The sequence below is a fragment of the Dendrobates tinctorius genome, unplaced genomic scaffold (assembly GCF_039654945.1).
Source record: "Dendrobates tinctorius isolate UK_male_01 unplaced genomic scaffold, ASM3965494v1 ptg000007l, whole genome shotgun sequence".
Taxonomy (NCBI): domain Eukaryota; kingdom Metazoa; phylum Chordata; class Amphibia; order Anura; family Dendrobatidae; genus Dendrobates; species Dendrobates tinctorius.
Window position 1 is genome coordinate 1,137,185 of NW_027361675.1, and position 14,224 is coordinate 1,151,408.

General features: G+C 41.5%; 1 protein-coding gene across 2 annotated transcripts in view; it reads right to left on the reverse strand.

The window, feature by feature from the left end:
* Positions 1 to 2,086: 2,086 nt before the first annotated feature.
* Positions 2,087 to 14,224, reverse strand: part of KCNQ4 (potassium voltage-gated channel subfamily Q member 4) — a 336,458-nt gene continuing 324,320 nt past the window's right edge. For both annotated transcript variants that reach the window (XM_073571818.1, XM_073571809.1), the window contains exon 14: positions 2,087 to 7,033. In XM_073571818.1, coding sequence (XP_073427919.1) covers positions 6,815 to 7,033 — 219 coding nt within the window. In that variant the 3' untranslated portion in view covers positions 2,087 to 6,814. The remainder of the gene's footprint in view (positions 7,034 to 14,224) is intronic.

A 14,224-nucleotide genomic window follows, 5' to 3' on the forward strand; every position in this document is an offset into this window, starting at 1 on the left:
TTTGCTTTTGTCCTTTGGTTGATATGCATATGTCGGGCCAAAGCACATTTATCCCCTGATGAAGGAGCACTTCCAAAACGTGCGTCGGGGCGCGTACCGCACCATTGTTGTTTCTTGGCTCTGCCAATAAGATATTGTTTGGTTGATTTCTTTCTGTCCCCGGTTTGTTACCCATGGTAGGGTCACAGCCTTGTCAGTGACCTGGTTAACATGATTACTATAGTACATGACTCTAAGGTGGGCACTTTATATTTAGATCTTGTGCTCTCTATCCAGTATATTTTCCCAGCAGCATATAGACACTGTATCTAACTATTATTTAGAGCGATTCTTTCTCATTCATGCCAGCCGGGAGCATACAGCACTCTATATTTTTGGCACTATGGTCATTGTGTTTCACTAGCTTTTTACTTTATTTATGAAGTTTACATATGATAAAAATCGAGATATGGTATTTTGTACTAGTATACCTATGAGTCAGCACTAAGCACTTTATACACTGAGGTCACACACTATTGTTGTATATATTATACACTTTTTTTTTCTTTTTTGCATTTTTTTCACTTGATTTTTGTTGTAATTTGCTCTCTGCTGACCTTGGTGCTTTTTTATTATACTGTGTCTGTGTATCACATACTGATTAGGATACATATATGAGACATATACGAAAGATATATCACAAACTATTGTGGGTTGAATTTTACATTTATTTTAGTATACTCTGGTGCATTTTTCTGTGTGTACAGTGTTATTTAACCACCTTTTAATAATAAAGGTTTTTTATCAGTATTATATTCCATGTCCCACTGTGTATTTTTATCCTCACGTATTTAGCACTTTTCTCTACTTCTTCCTGAGTGGTATGATGACTGGACCTTCCCATCTTGTTTGTACTTGTGTTTGTACAGATGAACAAGACACCTTCAGGTATCTTGAAATTGTACCCAAGGATGAGCTAGACTTGTGCAAACCCACAATGCTCTTCCTGATATCTTGGCTCATTTCTTGATACTTTCCCATGATGCTACAGAAAGAAAGTGTGTTTCAGGTGTGCATTAAAATACATCCACAGGTGTGTCTCTAATTAACTCAGATGTAGAAAAAAACCTTCCAAACAAGAAGCTTCCAAACACATGACATCATTATATGGGTTGTCCAGAATTGATAAAAGGCATAGTAATCTTAGTGTATGTAAACGTTTGACTTTGCATTAAGTAACAAAAATGCCTTAACACATTTTCTCACTCTCTCATTATTCTGGCATTTGGCAAATATTAATAAGTATGGTAATCCTAAATGACCTAAAGCTGGAAAGGTTTATTCTGATTTAATGTCAGCTATTGATAAAAACATGCATATGTGCTTTTTTATAAAGTGTATGTAAGCTTCTGGTTTCAACTGTACCTCTGTTCTTAAAAAGTCAGGACAGCAGGAAAAATTATTATATGACTCCTCTAAACTACGTTCAAGGTCTCCAATGACACAAAGAGCAGAGGGAGACTTATAGATAAGAAGGCATACGTGTCTAACATTATTAACAAAGGCAAGTAATACTAATACATCAAGCCTTGCCCTGGAAATCTAAAAAAGCCCATACCAGAAGATTGTTCTGATACATGACTGAGATCATGTGAAGAAGGGTAAAATATTTTGGTATTATAGGAGCGTTTAGATACATGGCTTCTAGAAGAAACTATGCAGTTTTTTTCTGCCATCTTGTGGCGAGCCCCAGCATTTCATCCATCAGTAGGTGGTTTGATATGACACTACCTATATTTCTGTATTAATGCTTATTGGTAATGGTTATTGCATACACAGAATTAATCTCATGTCTACATAGGTGCCTGCTTCAGTAACACATTTTATATTAATGCTGCAGATTGACATTTTTATCTCTAGTTGCCAACTTACCGCACCCATGGCCTCCTCTTTATTATGGATGTGCCCCCACAGAAACATTTGCACATACCGCTAGCAATATTTATATATATATATATATATATATATATATTTATAGTGCACCAAAGACAATGTAACTAACCATGAAGCGATCCTGTATGAAAATAAATAAATAACAGAGACATCCAACTTTTTAAGCAAAATTTTATTGAAATCAATAAATTAGTGAGGTACATATTTGTTCTATTGCAAACGCATCTATTTCCAAGTCAAGTTTCAGTAGCTTAAAGCATTCACCTAACCGCATTCTAACTACAGTTATCCTTCCCCTTAGGAAATAAGTCCCTCTTCCTGGTGAGCTTGCGGGGTGTGGAAGAAGCAGGGAAATGGCTGTTATTGGGGAAAGCGTCTTACACTGGATGCAGATCCTAGGTCCATGCCTGTGCATGCATAGCATTCAAGAAGAGAGTGCAGGATCCTATCATAATCCCGACACCAGGATGCAGGGGACACCAACCAGAGAGGACACCTCAGAATAGGCAAGGAGTCGACGAGTGAGATTCCATCATTAAATCTCATTAACAAATCCTTACCTTTCAGCGGGAACAAAATTCTGCATTGAGAACAAGATTTTTATGGGAATCCAAGCCAAATATTAAACTATAGCTATGTTATTATATTATATTAGCTATATTTTTCAGCATTAATATCAATACAATCTCATAACTTGCTGTTTGGGACATTAACATCATTCAAGCACTAGTGCCCTTCTGTAGGTTGTGCCTAATGTTGGAGCCACCTGCATTGCTTTCAGCATCCAATAGGTGGCAGCAAAAACACTGTAAAATGCATCCTGGTACAGGCTATATTCTGGCTACAAATGGTTCTTTTACAATGTGCAGTACAGTTATATACATCCTAAAAAGGACAGGCCACATACAAATTGGCAGTGCTTCAGACTGCTGCCCCTTTACTACCCCTTGAGTCACGGTCTGCACATTTTCCTTTTAACTAGTAGTAAAGAACTAAAAGTGTGCGCCCTGCACATAGTAAATACTCATCATTGTGTGTAAGCCTCATATAATGCATGATCCAATGAAAAGTGGAATTTAGTTTTCTTTTTCCTAAAGAATGCATCTGAACTAGTCCAGGTTTCTTCTTTACAAGACCAGTAACACAAGGAACATTCTCTACAAAAGTGTTCAGGCTACTACTGGACTTTAGCTCTACCTCTATAGAAGTTCAGCAGCAAGTACTGAACCATAGACAACTCAATGCCCACAGGTAGGATACTTCATCTGTATGTCTTCCTGCTCATAGGGAAATTGTGACTCGAGAGGTTTAGGTTATGGCTCCTGCACAGTGACCTCAATGTCTGCAGGTTGATTGTGGAGAAAGCAGATAGAAAGCTGAAGACAAGCGGACAGAAGATAACTAGACCTCTCATAATCTATGAACACCAACATTGATTGGCTATTGTAACAACCTCAATATTTGGCTTTACATATGGAATTACATGTAACATTAGAAAACATTTGCCGGGGCTTGCTGGGTGTAAAGATGTTTCAGGTGCCAGGCTGCATGACAAATGTTACTAGTTTACCCAACAGTAGACCTGGGAACCTTGTAAAATACTGACAAAAAGGACAATAATCGGTAGTGAGGTAGATAACAAGAATTCATGAACTATCAGACATTTCCACTACACAAGGGAGAGGAGAATCGACTAAAAGTACCAATGTCCTCTCTTTTTAAGTAGTGGCGTACTATAATAATAGGAGGATTGGGAGACCGGTACGAACTAGCGAAATAAAAGATGTCGTACATTGTCACAAGGGAGACATTTCGGTCAGTTTTGCTTAAATGAAATGTGTACGAAAGACTTTTGCAGCACATAGCCTCAGGCTGTCCCAATTTCAGTAAGACTGACCTAGTTTTGCAAGTGTGTATCAGGTCCCTCAGTATTCATGGCATGGTTCTGTAGGTACTAGGAGAAAAGTTCATGGCTTTAAGACTTATTACATGGGAGGCTTGCCATTATCAGTCTGTTTGGACATCAGAATACATCCTGGGTCTCCTCTTCTGACCTCATGCTTTGACTTTCACACAGCAGTCCATAATGACAAGAGTAGATCAATGGGTTTTAATTTGGTAATACAGCTTGTAATATTAGGTGACCGTTTCCTTTTTCCAATCAGAAATACTAATTCCTGTAATCCAGTTATGTATTACGAGATCAGATTTCTCAGGTTTTGCAGCAGCTTGCCGACCTAGGGCAAGATGTGATGGCAATGACTAGACAGCAAGAACAACTGGAGGTAAACCGGTGGAGAAGGAATGAAGCAGTTACATGCTTAGGACCTGGGACGTCATGCCATGTGCTATGGGAAGAGGAGGGAAGACAGAGCAATGCAGGGAAGCACAATGCTTTGCATATATTTCAATATTGCTTCTCCTAGAGAGACAGCTGTGCAAATAATATTAGTCACTGACCAGGGCACATACCCATGTACATACACGTAATATCTGACATCCTACCATACAATCTCCAGCTGCACACATTCCACTCCCACACACACAATAGCTGCAACAGATCCATGCATGCACAACCATCTCAAAAATGGGGGTTTGTGTAAAGATATTCCCATCATTCAGGTTCAAAAGCACTGGGTTCACAATGCATCATGGTTGATAGAAGCATCTAATTAGGTGTGTTTTGGGTTCCATAGTAGCCTATAAGCTAAAACATAAAAATGACGCTAGAGGTACTACATGTAGCGAGTCTTAAATGGCAGAACATGACAATTTATTTTCTAATGGTTAGACATTATTTACACGTGGTTTATTGGAAAGATACCACACCAGAGAGTCTCCAGAGCCTACTAAGAAAACTAAGTCACCACTAGATTGTGGTCATTATGATAGTCTGTTAGTGTTAAAAAACGTATGGGTTGCCATTCTCCTTTGCTTCCAGGGTCACTCCCGGTTTCTTTTGGGTTACGTAATAACTCCTCATCTATGGGATCTACTGTGTGGGGTGGTGGTACTTCCACCAATAGTTGTTTAGCGCTGCCAGTTGGTATTTGTAAATGGACCCTGTCTCAGACTGCATTTGTTTATTAAGAGGTGTTATCTGGAAATGTTATAATCATGGCAGAAAGGAAGGGCAGAAGGGAAGCTGTCACATCACCTATTGTTAATGGTGGATTCCGTGTTTTCGGCTCTGTAGGGAGTTGCTATCTGTATTTGTTATCCTGTCTCTGACGATAATGAAACTGCTGAAAAGTCTTCTGTTCAGAACAGGAAGCATGAGTCTAGCATTAGGCTTAGTGCTCAGTGTGAAAAATACTACATTTTGTTTATAAAGATCATAATATTTAAAATTGAAAACAAATATCAAACATTTTTAAATATACACTGAAAAAAATAAACGTAGTTTGAACTAATTGGCACCTTCTATTTCCGACCTTTACTGCTTTGCGTGGTTTTGGTATTACAATGCACAGCAGCAAAAAAATATACGGAACCTTAGTTACGCTGCTTCTTCGCACTGTTCTAATTATTTGCCTGTGTAAGTCATGGTATTATTCTAGTCTAGGGACATGGACAATTGTATATCCATAGTCCATTGCAATTTGATCAGCGAATAATAACTAGCATTATTCTCTTTAATACACTAAAGCAAACAAAAATATAGATGATAAAGATCCAGTCTGTGAATTGTTAATGTGGCACCACAAATCAGACATTTGCCCAAATATGCACTGGGTAAAGTAAATGACCTGTACCAAGAGCGGTTCCAATTACTGCGACTGTGGCTGTTGGTTCACAATCTACTTTCCTTCATGTCAGATATGACATGGGGATAACTAAGTTTGCCAGTCTGTATTATATTTACTTTGTCGCTGCCCAAACATGGGACTTTTCCATCATAGTACAATGTCATTTACAGAACAACATTGCACTTTACTGTCCAGAAGCCAAGATGATGGGCATGAGTATGAACTACACTCACATCGTGTTCGTAAGTACAAATCAGTCTTTAGTCTGGTTCATCTAGTATTGATGCCCATATATATTTACACAAACCCCCCATTACAAAAGCTAGGTCATAGTACATTCTTATATAATGGTAATTCATTCATCTGACGAGCACACATCTCGGTAGAGAGCAGACATCCATACAATAGTTCACACTAACACTTAGATTCTCAGTTGTCTACTTTTCCTCCACTCCAGCAGGTGGCAGAAACTGATAAGGAGGATGCTCCGTTACCTCTGGAGATGAAGTTTGAATCACTGTAATCCATGCATCAATCAGCTTGTCTCAGTGTCTCGGCTGAGCCAAATACTTCCCTCCAAAAAGTGACCAGAAGTAACAAGCTCGAGTTTGGTGTGCACCAGTGCACGTGCTGCCCCGCACTCAAGAGATGAACGATTGACAGGAGCAGCATCTGCATAATAAGATCTTTGAGGCACTTTCTACAGGCTGAGTGCTGTAAAACTGGCACCCGCCAACTTAGCAAGACATAAAAGCAAGAACGGACAATGCAGAAATTCAGTGGATTGCTAACAGTGGCCACAGTGCAGCTCAATCTTGTGACCTTATAACATGATATCTCAGACTCGAGAACTCGTCTCTCCGAACCATGAGACAGCACAGCACAGAGAGAAAATATGGCTCCACAAGTCTGTCTCACCTCTCTGTGACAATACTGGACTCCATTTCCACAAGACTTGAAATTGCATAATAATAATCTATATTCCTTATGTTATAAGATGCAGAGAGCACTGGATCCAATCCAGCCGTGAAATGGTGTCAGTTAATAGCTGTATTGGAAAACCTGTGACTCTACCAATTACCGGTAGAATAGCTGGAGGCACAAGGCAACTCTACCACTGTATTATGGGTCCTTCAGTCCATGATGGTGCTGTCAGAACGGGAAATATTCAGTGTCTGTGCAGACACTGATATATCAACTTGATCCACAGGACTGTGGTAATCAGATGTCATATCATGGTCTATCAGTGGCAGCTGCATGGAGGTCAATGTGGAAGAGCTGGTGGGGCCCTTCTTCAGAAATTGAGAATAAAAACCAAGGAGGACATCAAGTTTCTCTTCAATTGATTGAACCTGTAAAAGAAAGATGTGTGACAATAATAACATATAATAATTATTATTCATGATTATGATGTATCTACCATACTGCAAGGACTAATTGATTTAATTGTAGAGCAGAGATAATATCTATTCTGTATTACATTCTAGCTTGGTTGTAGGTGTCATGACAAGACCTGACAGCATTAGAGACTTATATGATGCTGTACGTTCAGAGGATGAGACCTACTATTGGACCATAACTTGTAATGAGAACATATGGTTACAGTGAAGTTGTCTAATATTGCCTTGTAATAACGAGGTACAAGAAGAGTGTTGTATTGAGTAGAGTAGATACTTGTGTATCTGATTTTGAAGTATGTGCCTTTGGCAGTTTTGTTGATTTCTTTAAAGGGAATCTGTCCTCAGGTTATTGCTACCCCATTTGAGAGCAGCATAATGTAGAGGCAGAAACCGTTATTCCAACGATGTGACATGTACTGAGCTGCTTGCTATCACAAGTTCTACTAATACTGAGCTGTACATACTGTAACTCTGCCCATGACACAGATTGGCTGCTTTCTGTCCATTATACTAAAGGAAAAGCTGCTTTATTTTTTTCATTTTGAGCTGAAAGTGTAATGACCCCAGCTTTTTTCGGTTATGAGTTTTCGTTTTTTGCTCCCTTTCTTCCCAGAGCCATAATTTTTTAAATTTTCAGTCAATATGGCCGTGTGAGGGCTTATTTTTGTGGGACGAGTTGTACTTTTGAAAGACATCATTGATTTTAGCATGTCGTGTATTCGTAAACGGGAAAAAAATTCCAAGTGAGGTGAAATTATAAAAAAAGTGCAATCTCAAACATGTTTTTTGTTTGCCTTTTTTTTGCTACGTTCACTAAATGCTAAAACTGACCTGCCAACATAATTCTCCAGATCATTAGGAGTTCATAGACACCAAACATGTCTAGGTTCTTTTTTATCTAAGAGGTGAAAAAAATTCCAAAGTTTACTAAAAAAAAAATAAATAAATACATTTTGCCATTTTCCGATACCCATAGCGTCTCCATTTTTCATGATCTCGGGTTGGGTGAGGGCTTATTTTTGCATGCCGAGCTGACATTTTTAAGGGTACCAGTATGTGCAGATACAAACTTTTGATCGCCCGTTATTGCATTTATTGCAATGTCGCAGCGACAAAAAAAAAACGCAATTCAGGCGTTTTGTTTTTTTTTCCCTCTACGCTGTTTAGCGATTGGGTTAATCCTTTTGTTTTGTTGATAGATTGGGTGATTCTGAAAGCGGCGATACCAAATATGTGCATGTGTGATTTTTTTTAAATAGTTTTATTTTGAATGGGGCGAAAGGGGGGGTGATTAAAACTTTTATATATTTTTTTTCATATTTTTTAAAACATTTTTTTTTTAATTTTGGCATGCTTCAATAGCATCCATGGGAGGCTAGAAGCTGCCACAACTTGATTGGCTCTGCTACATATAGGCGATGAGCAGATAGCCTATATGTAGCAGAATTACAGCACTGCTATGAGCGCCGTCCACTGGGTGGCACTCATAGCAATCTGGCATCAACAACCATTGATGATCTGAGACCTCTGATTGTTTTGCCAACACATCCCTGACCCCCGATTACGTGACGGGGGTTGGCGATGCGCGTATTTCCGGCCCAGCGGCTGGAAGCGCTGGTTAAATGCAGCTGTCAGCGTTTGACAGTGGAATTTAACTAGTTAATAGGCGCCGGTGGATCGCGATTCCACCTGAGCCTATTGCGGCCATATGTCAGCTGTTCAAAACAGCTGACATGTCCCAGCTTTGATGCAGGCTCACTGCTGGAACCCTCAAAGTGGGGGATTTGACCTTGGACGTACTATACCGTCCAAGGTCAGAAAGGAGTTAATAAACTTTCCTTTTTGAGCAAAGAAATTGCATGCCTGTATGAACCCTTCCAAATGTTAACAAAGTTAAGCTGTACTGTTCTGTGTTAATTACATGTCTGCTACTTGTAATACCCCCTCTCATTTAAAATAAGGTCTGGAGGCAGAGTCTCAGGGATATCAGTGTCTGACCCATAGATCTAAACAGCTCGATTGCATATTAAGAATATGTGGATTTCTCTGGAATAAGACATCACATATATCAAGATATAATTTTATTTAGCATTCTATGATCTGCATTTCCATACAAATAGCTTAGGAGAGTTTATCCAACTGACAGATTCCCTTTAACTATTTGGAAAAGACATAGGGCACCCTCTATGTGCCCATTGGCACTTACTGTGATGACAGGTTACCATAGCTGATGGGGGCTTTTATTAAACATGCATTTTTGTGCAAAAGAACTAAAACATAAATAAAAAATATTATTTGGTATTTCATATGTGTTATGATCCATACAATACAGTTAACATGTTTTTATACTTTGTGGTAAACAATACCCAAAATTAATTTTTATTCCATTCTCACTGGCCAAAAAATTTATTGAATCTGAAAATGGTAGCTATAAAAACTACAGCCGACTTCTTAAATAGTTACTACTAGAGTTGAGCGAAACGGGTCGGTCAAATTCATAAGTCGCCGACTTTCGCTAAAGTCGGGTTTCATGAAACGAAACCCGACCATAGCGTGAGGTCGGCGACCAGAGCGCCAAAGTCGCGTTTCAAATTATGCTTCCAGCGCCCTTTTTCAGCCAATGATGGAGGACGCACACTGTGGGCAACGCGATGACATAGGCATCGGTCACCACCATCTTTGAGAAGGGCATGCAAGTGATTGGCTGGCTTTGTGTGGCGTCACAGGGGCTAGAAAAGGGCGTGCACGCCGACCGCCATCTTACTTATGCCGATCTTAGCATTAGGGAGAGGTTGCTGCTGCTGATTCTGAATAAGGGAGAGCGTTAGGCAGGGAAGAAGAAAAAAAACACTGCTTCTGCTGTTAGCAATTTCCACTGCACAACACAACAGCTTGTGTGCAGTGACAGGGGAGGATATATTTTTGTGCATCAGCTCTGTTGGTTATTAGGCTGCCTTATAAGGCTCCCTGATAGCTGCATTGCTGTTTTCACACTGCTGTGCAAACTGCTTTTTTAAAAGCAAAAAATAATTTTCTTCCTCTTTTCTGCACAGTTACCAAACGTTCATTTTTCCACACTTTTGTGTGCAGCAGTCCTGCTTATTAGACTGCCTGCTGCCATACTTGGACTGAGAGCATCATTGTCAGCGTCCTCAAATCTCTAGTGAGATCCAAATTCTCCCCAATACTATATACACCTTGTACCTTGTCATACACCAGCCTATTTCAGCCTATTAAATTGAGGTATAATCTATAGTGGGCCTGAGATAATTGTTCAGCCTCCTAAAATCTCTAGTGAGATCCAAATTCTCACCAATCCTATAGACACCCTTCACCTTGTCATACACCATCCAATTTCAGTCTGTTAAATTGAGATGTAATCTATAGTGGGCCTGAGACAATAGTTCAGCCTCCTAAAATCTCTAGGGAGCTTCCAATTCTCCCCAATACTATATTAACACCTTGTGCCTGGTCATACACCAGCCAATTTCTGCCTGTTAAATTGAGGTGTAATCTATAGTGGGCCTGAGATAATAGTTCAGCCTCCTAAAATCTCTAGGGAGATTCAAATTCTCCCCAATACTATATACACCTTGCACCTTGTCATACACTAGCCAATTTCAGCCTGTTAAATTGAGGTGTAATCTATAGTGGGCCTGAGATAATAGTTCAGCCTCCTAAAATCTCTAGGGAGATTCAAATTCTCCCCATTACTATACACACCTTGTACCCTGTTTTACAGCACCATATAGCTGGTGGTATTTTGGGTACATTTTCCCAAAAATGAGGAAGTATGGTGGAAGAGGCCGTGGAAGTGGGCGGGGGTTGCCATCTGGTACTGATGGTGGTGGTGGTGGTGCATCTGCTGGTAGTAGAAAAGCACAATAGCACCTAAAGCAGGAGGTGTTGAGCCTGCGTCATCGTCTGGCTCCACAAAGCCTCGAAGGCTCCCTTTTCTGGGAGTAGGTAAACCGCTTTTAAAGCCGGAGCATCAGGAACTGGTTTTGGCTTACATTGCCGAAAAAGACTCCAGCTAATATGCCCTCCTCTTCTGAAGTTTCAAAAAATGCAAGCACTGAGTTGTCAAGTGCTGGCTCCTGGTCAGGAAGAACCCCTTTCCTTGTGTCCTTCACCCCCACCAAAAGTGAATGATGCAGCAGGCCACACTTCACATTAGTCCATGTAGCTCTTTCTCACATACGATGCCTGGATTATGAAGTCAAATCGTGAATTCCCCAGTCCAAGATGAATCTGACATGGAGTGTGGGTCGCCAGCCAGGGCATTGGGGTTAATGGGTACTGGGCCGGTGTCTCAGAGGGATGTGTCACGGTGGTGGTGACCCAGTCCGTGGCCCTGGGCGTCCATGCAAAGGGGTGAATAACGTTTATAGGTGAATGATACGTGACGCCACCTGTGGTTTCTGATCAGATTGACCAGCGCTGCAGTGTCGCTTCTCTGGAACAGATGTTGTGGTGCAGCTAAGATGTAGAAGCCCAGCACAGGTAGGGCCGTAGTCGCAGGGCAGATGAAAGAGTTGGTAGATGGTGTGCAGTGCAGGATGCAGCAGAGCCGTGCGCCAGGCGCAGGAGAAAGATGACAGACACAGTCGTGCAGTTCCTTTACCTGTACTTGGTAAGTGCCGTCCAGGACCCAGAGTACAGATGGAGAAGGAGTTGGTCAGCCTGGAAGCAAATTAAGAATTCTCTCTCTGCAGATAGGTAGTGTGGCCTCCGTTCTAGCGCTTATCTGAGGTACTCGCAGTACTGAGTTCACTGAAGTTCCCCCTGTTGACTCTCTTTTGGAACTTTCTTGTATGGCAGGCAGCCGTAGCCTTTTCCTTCTGGCTCACACACGTCGCTGCTGGGGCCTCCGAGCCAGTTGGGAACAGAGCATTTACAGCTGCTACTTCCTCCGGTTTCTGCTGCAGGACCGTCAGTGTCCCTACAAACTCGGAGACCGGAATCCAGACCATGCGCTCCAGCTAGGAGTGAGCCTTAACTCTGCTCATCCACCAGCTCCCCTTCTCACGTCCACACACTTCCCCTTCCCTTCAGATTGCCCTAACTTCCCTCCTCCCAACCACAGAGAGCAGCTCTTCAGCAGTCAGGTTCAGAGCTCTCCCTGCTGGCCTGGAGCTGGAACTGTGTTGTGTGTTGGTTTAACTGCTAGAGAGATCCTTCGTTGCTCCCAAGCATGACATCACACTCCCTAGGAGGAAGGTAATGCCAAGGTGGCGACCGTACTCCTGGGGGCGCCACAAGTGCAGTGATGCCCAGCCACTGCTAGATGATTCTGCTGGTACATTGACCCAGACCACTACATTCCCCTCGCACTCTACACAGCCAGAATCTGACCCTGATGAAACTCAGGTTCCCCTTCCTGCATACTATAGCACCTTACATGGTGACAAAGAGGAAGGTGCAGATGAAAGTACAGGTTCCTTGAGCAGGTGGGGGGGCATACTCATGGGCGACGGTACTGGCACAGGGCCCCTCATAGTACGCAAAAGTGTCTCTGCCGGTGGGAGGTCAGACACACCGCCGTACTATGAGGGGCCCTGTGCCAGTGCCGTCGCCATCGAGTGGGCCCCCCCTGCTTGCTCAGGATCACAGCACTTGCAAAGTTGAAATACTTACCTCTCCCTGCTCCACCGCCGTGATGTCTTCCGCGTTTCCTGACAGTGACATTCTGGTCAGAGAGCGTGATGACATCACGTCTGTACACCCTCTGCCTAAACAGTCCAATTGCAGAGAGATGGAAGATGGGGACGTCGAGGAGTCCAGAGTACAGGGATTCCCTAGCGAGGAGACTTATTTAATTGTTTTAAAGGTTGGGAGCAATTTTTGGGGAGCACTATACTCTGGAGAATGATATATGGGGCCCACCATACACTGGAGCATTCCAAAGGTGGACATCAGACACTGGAGCAGCATTTACAGGGCCCATTATACACTGGAGCATTAGAAATGGGGCACATTATATATGGAGCATTATTTGCGCCTTAAGACAGTGGGGACCAACATATACTGTAGCATTATGTGGAGCTCATCATATACTGTATCGAACATTATATGGGACCAATGATTCTGTATGGAGAAATATATGGGCCTCATTACTCTGTATGGCGCACTATGCGGTGGCCATAATACTATATGGAGTAATATACTGTCCGTTTTTGGAGCTATTGGAGAATTTAAAATGGATATCAGTCATGTGATGTAAGAAGTGAAGTATTTTTCATTGTAATATACTGCTAGTTCTCTGCCATATCAGAGGATCATGAATTGTGGCATGTGTTAAAGGAGCCCAGTGACACTCTTTGGCCCTGGGCCCACGAAAATCTGGAGCCAGCCCTACCCCCCCACAACTTTAGCCAAATAACCCCCAGTTTTCAATGCTTAACTATTATTATAAAGTAAATTAAGGTTGACAAGCTTCAGTAATAAAAATTGATGTTTTTGGCATTAAAATGGACACTGTAGGTTTGTTTCCTGTCCTCCACTCACTGCCGACTTTTCTTACCCATTGACTTGCATTGGGTTTCGTGTTTCAGTCGGCCTTCGACTTTTCACGATAATCGGCCGATTGCGTTCGACCCGACTTTTGCGAAAGTCGGGTTTCATGAAACCCGACTCGACCCAAAAAAGGCAAAGTCGCTCATCTCTAGTTACTACACTTTTAATTTTTTTTTTTTCATAAATCAGCAGTATAAGTTAAGAAATATTGTAATACATCTTTTTTTAGAGAAATCTGCTTTTCACCACTTTTCAGTCACTTTTTATTTCCTGCACTATTTGTTCAACTCTTAAACTGTCTACAAATCGGTTCTCTGTGAGTTATGAAACTACACCGGCTGCCTATAAAAATCTATAGAGAGGGATGAGGAGGGGATCAAGAAGAGTACACAAATAGAAAATACTGAGGCTTCAAATGCAGAGAGGAAAACTGCTAAAAATGCAGGATACATATCAAATAATGGTTACTGTGTTATAACATATTAGTATTATCTAATCCAGGCCTGCACATGTGGCCCACTGAAAGATGTTATGAAGCAGGAGGCTCCGGTTCTCATTTCCCTATGTTCAACTGTATTTGTGTCTTTTTAGATGTGAATACAGTAAAACACTGTAGAGATCATCACG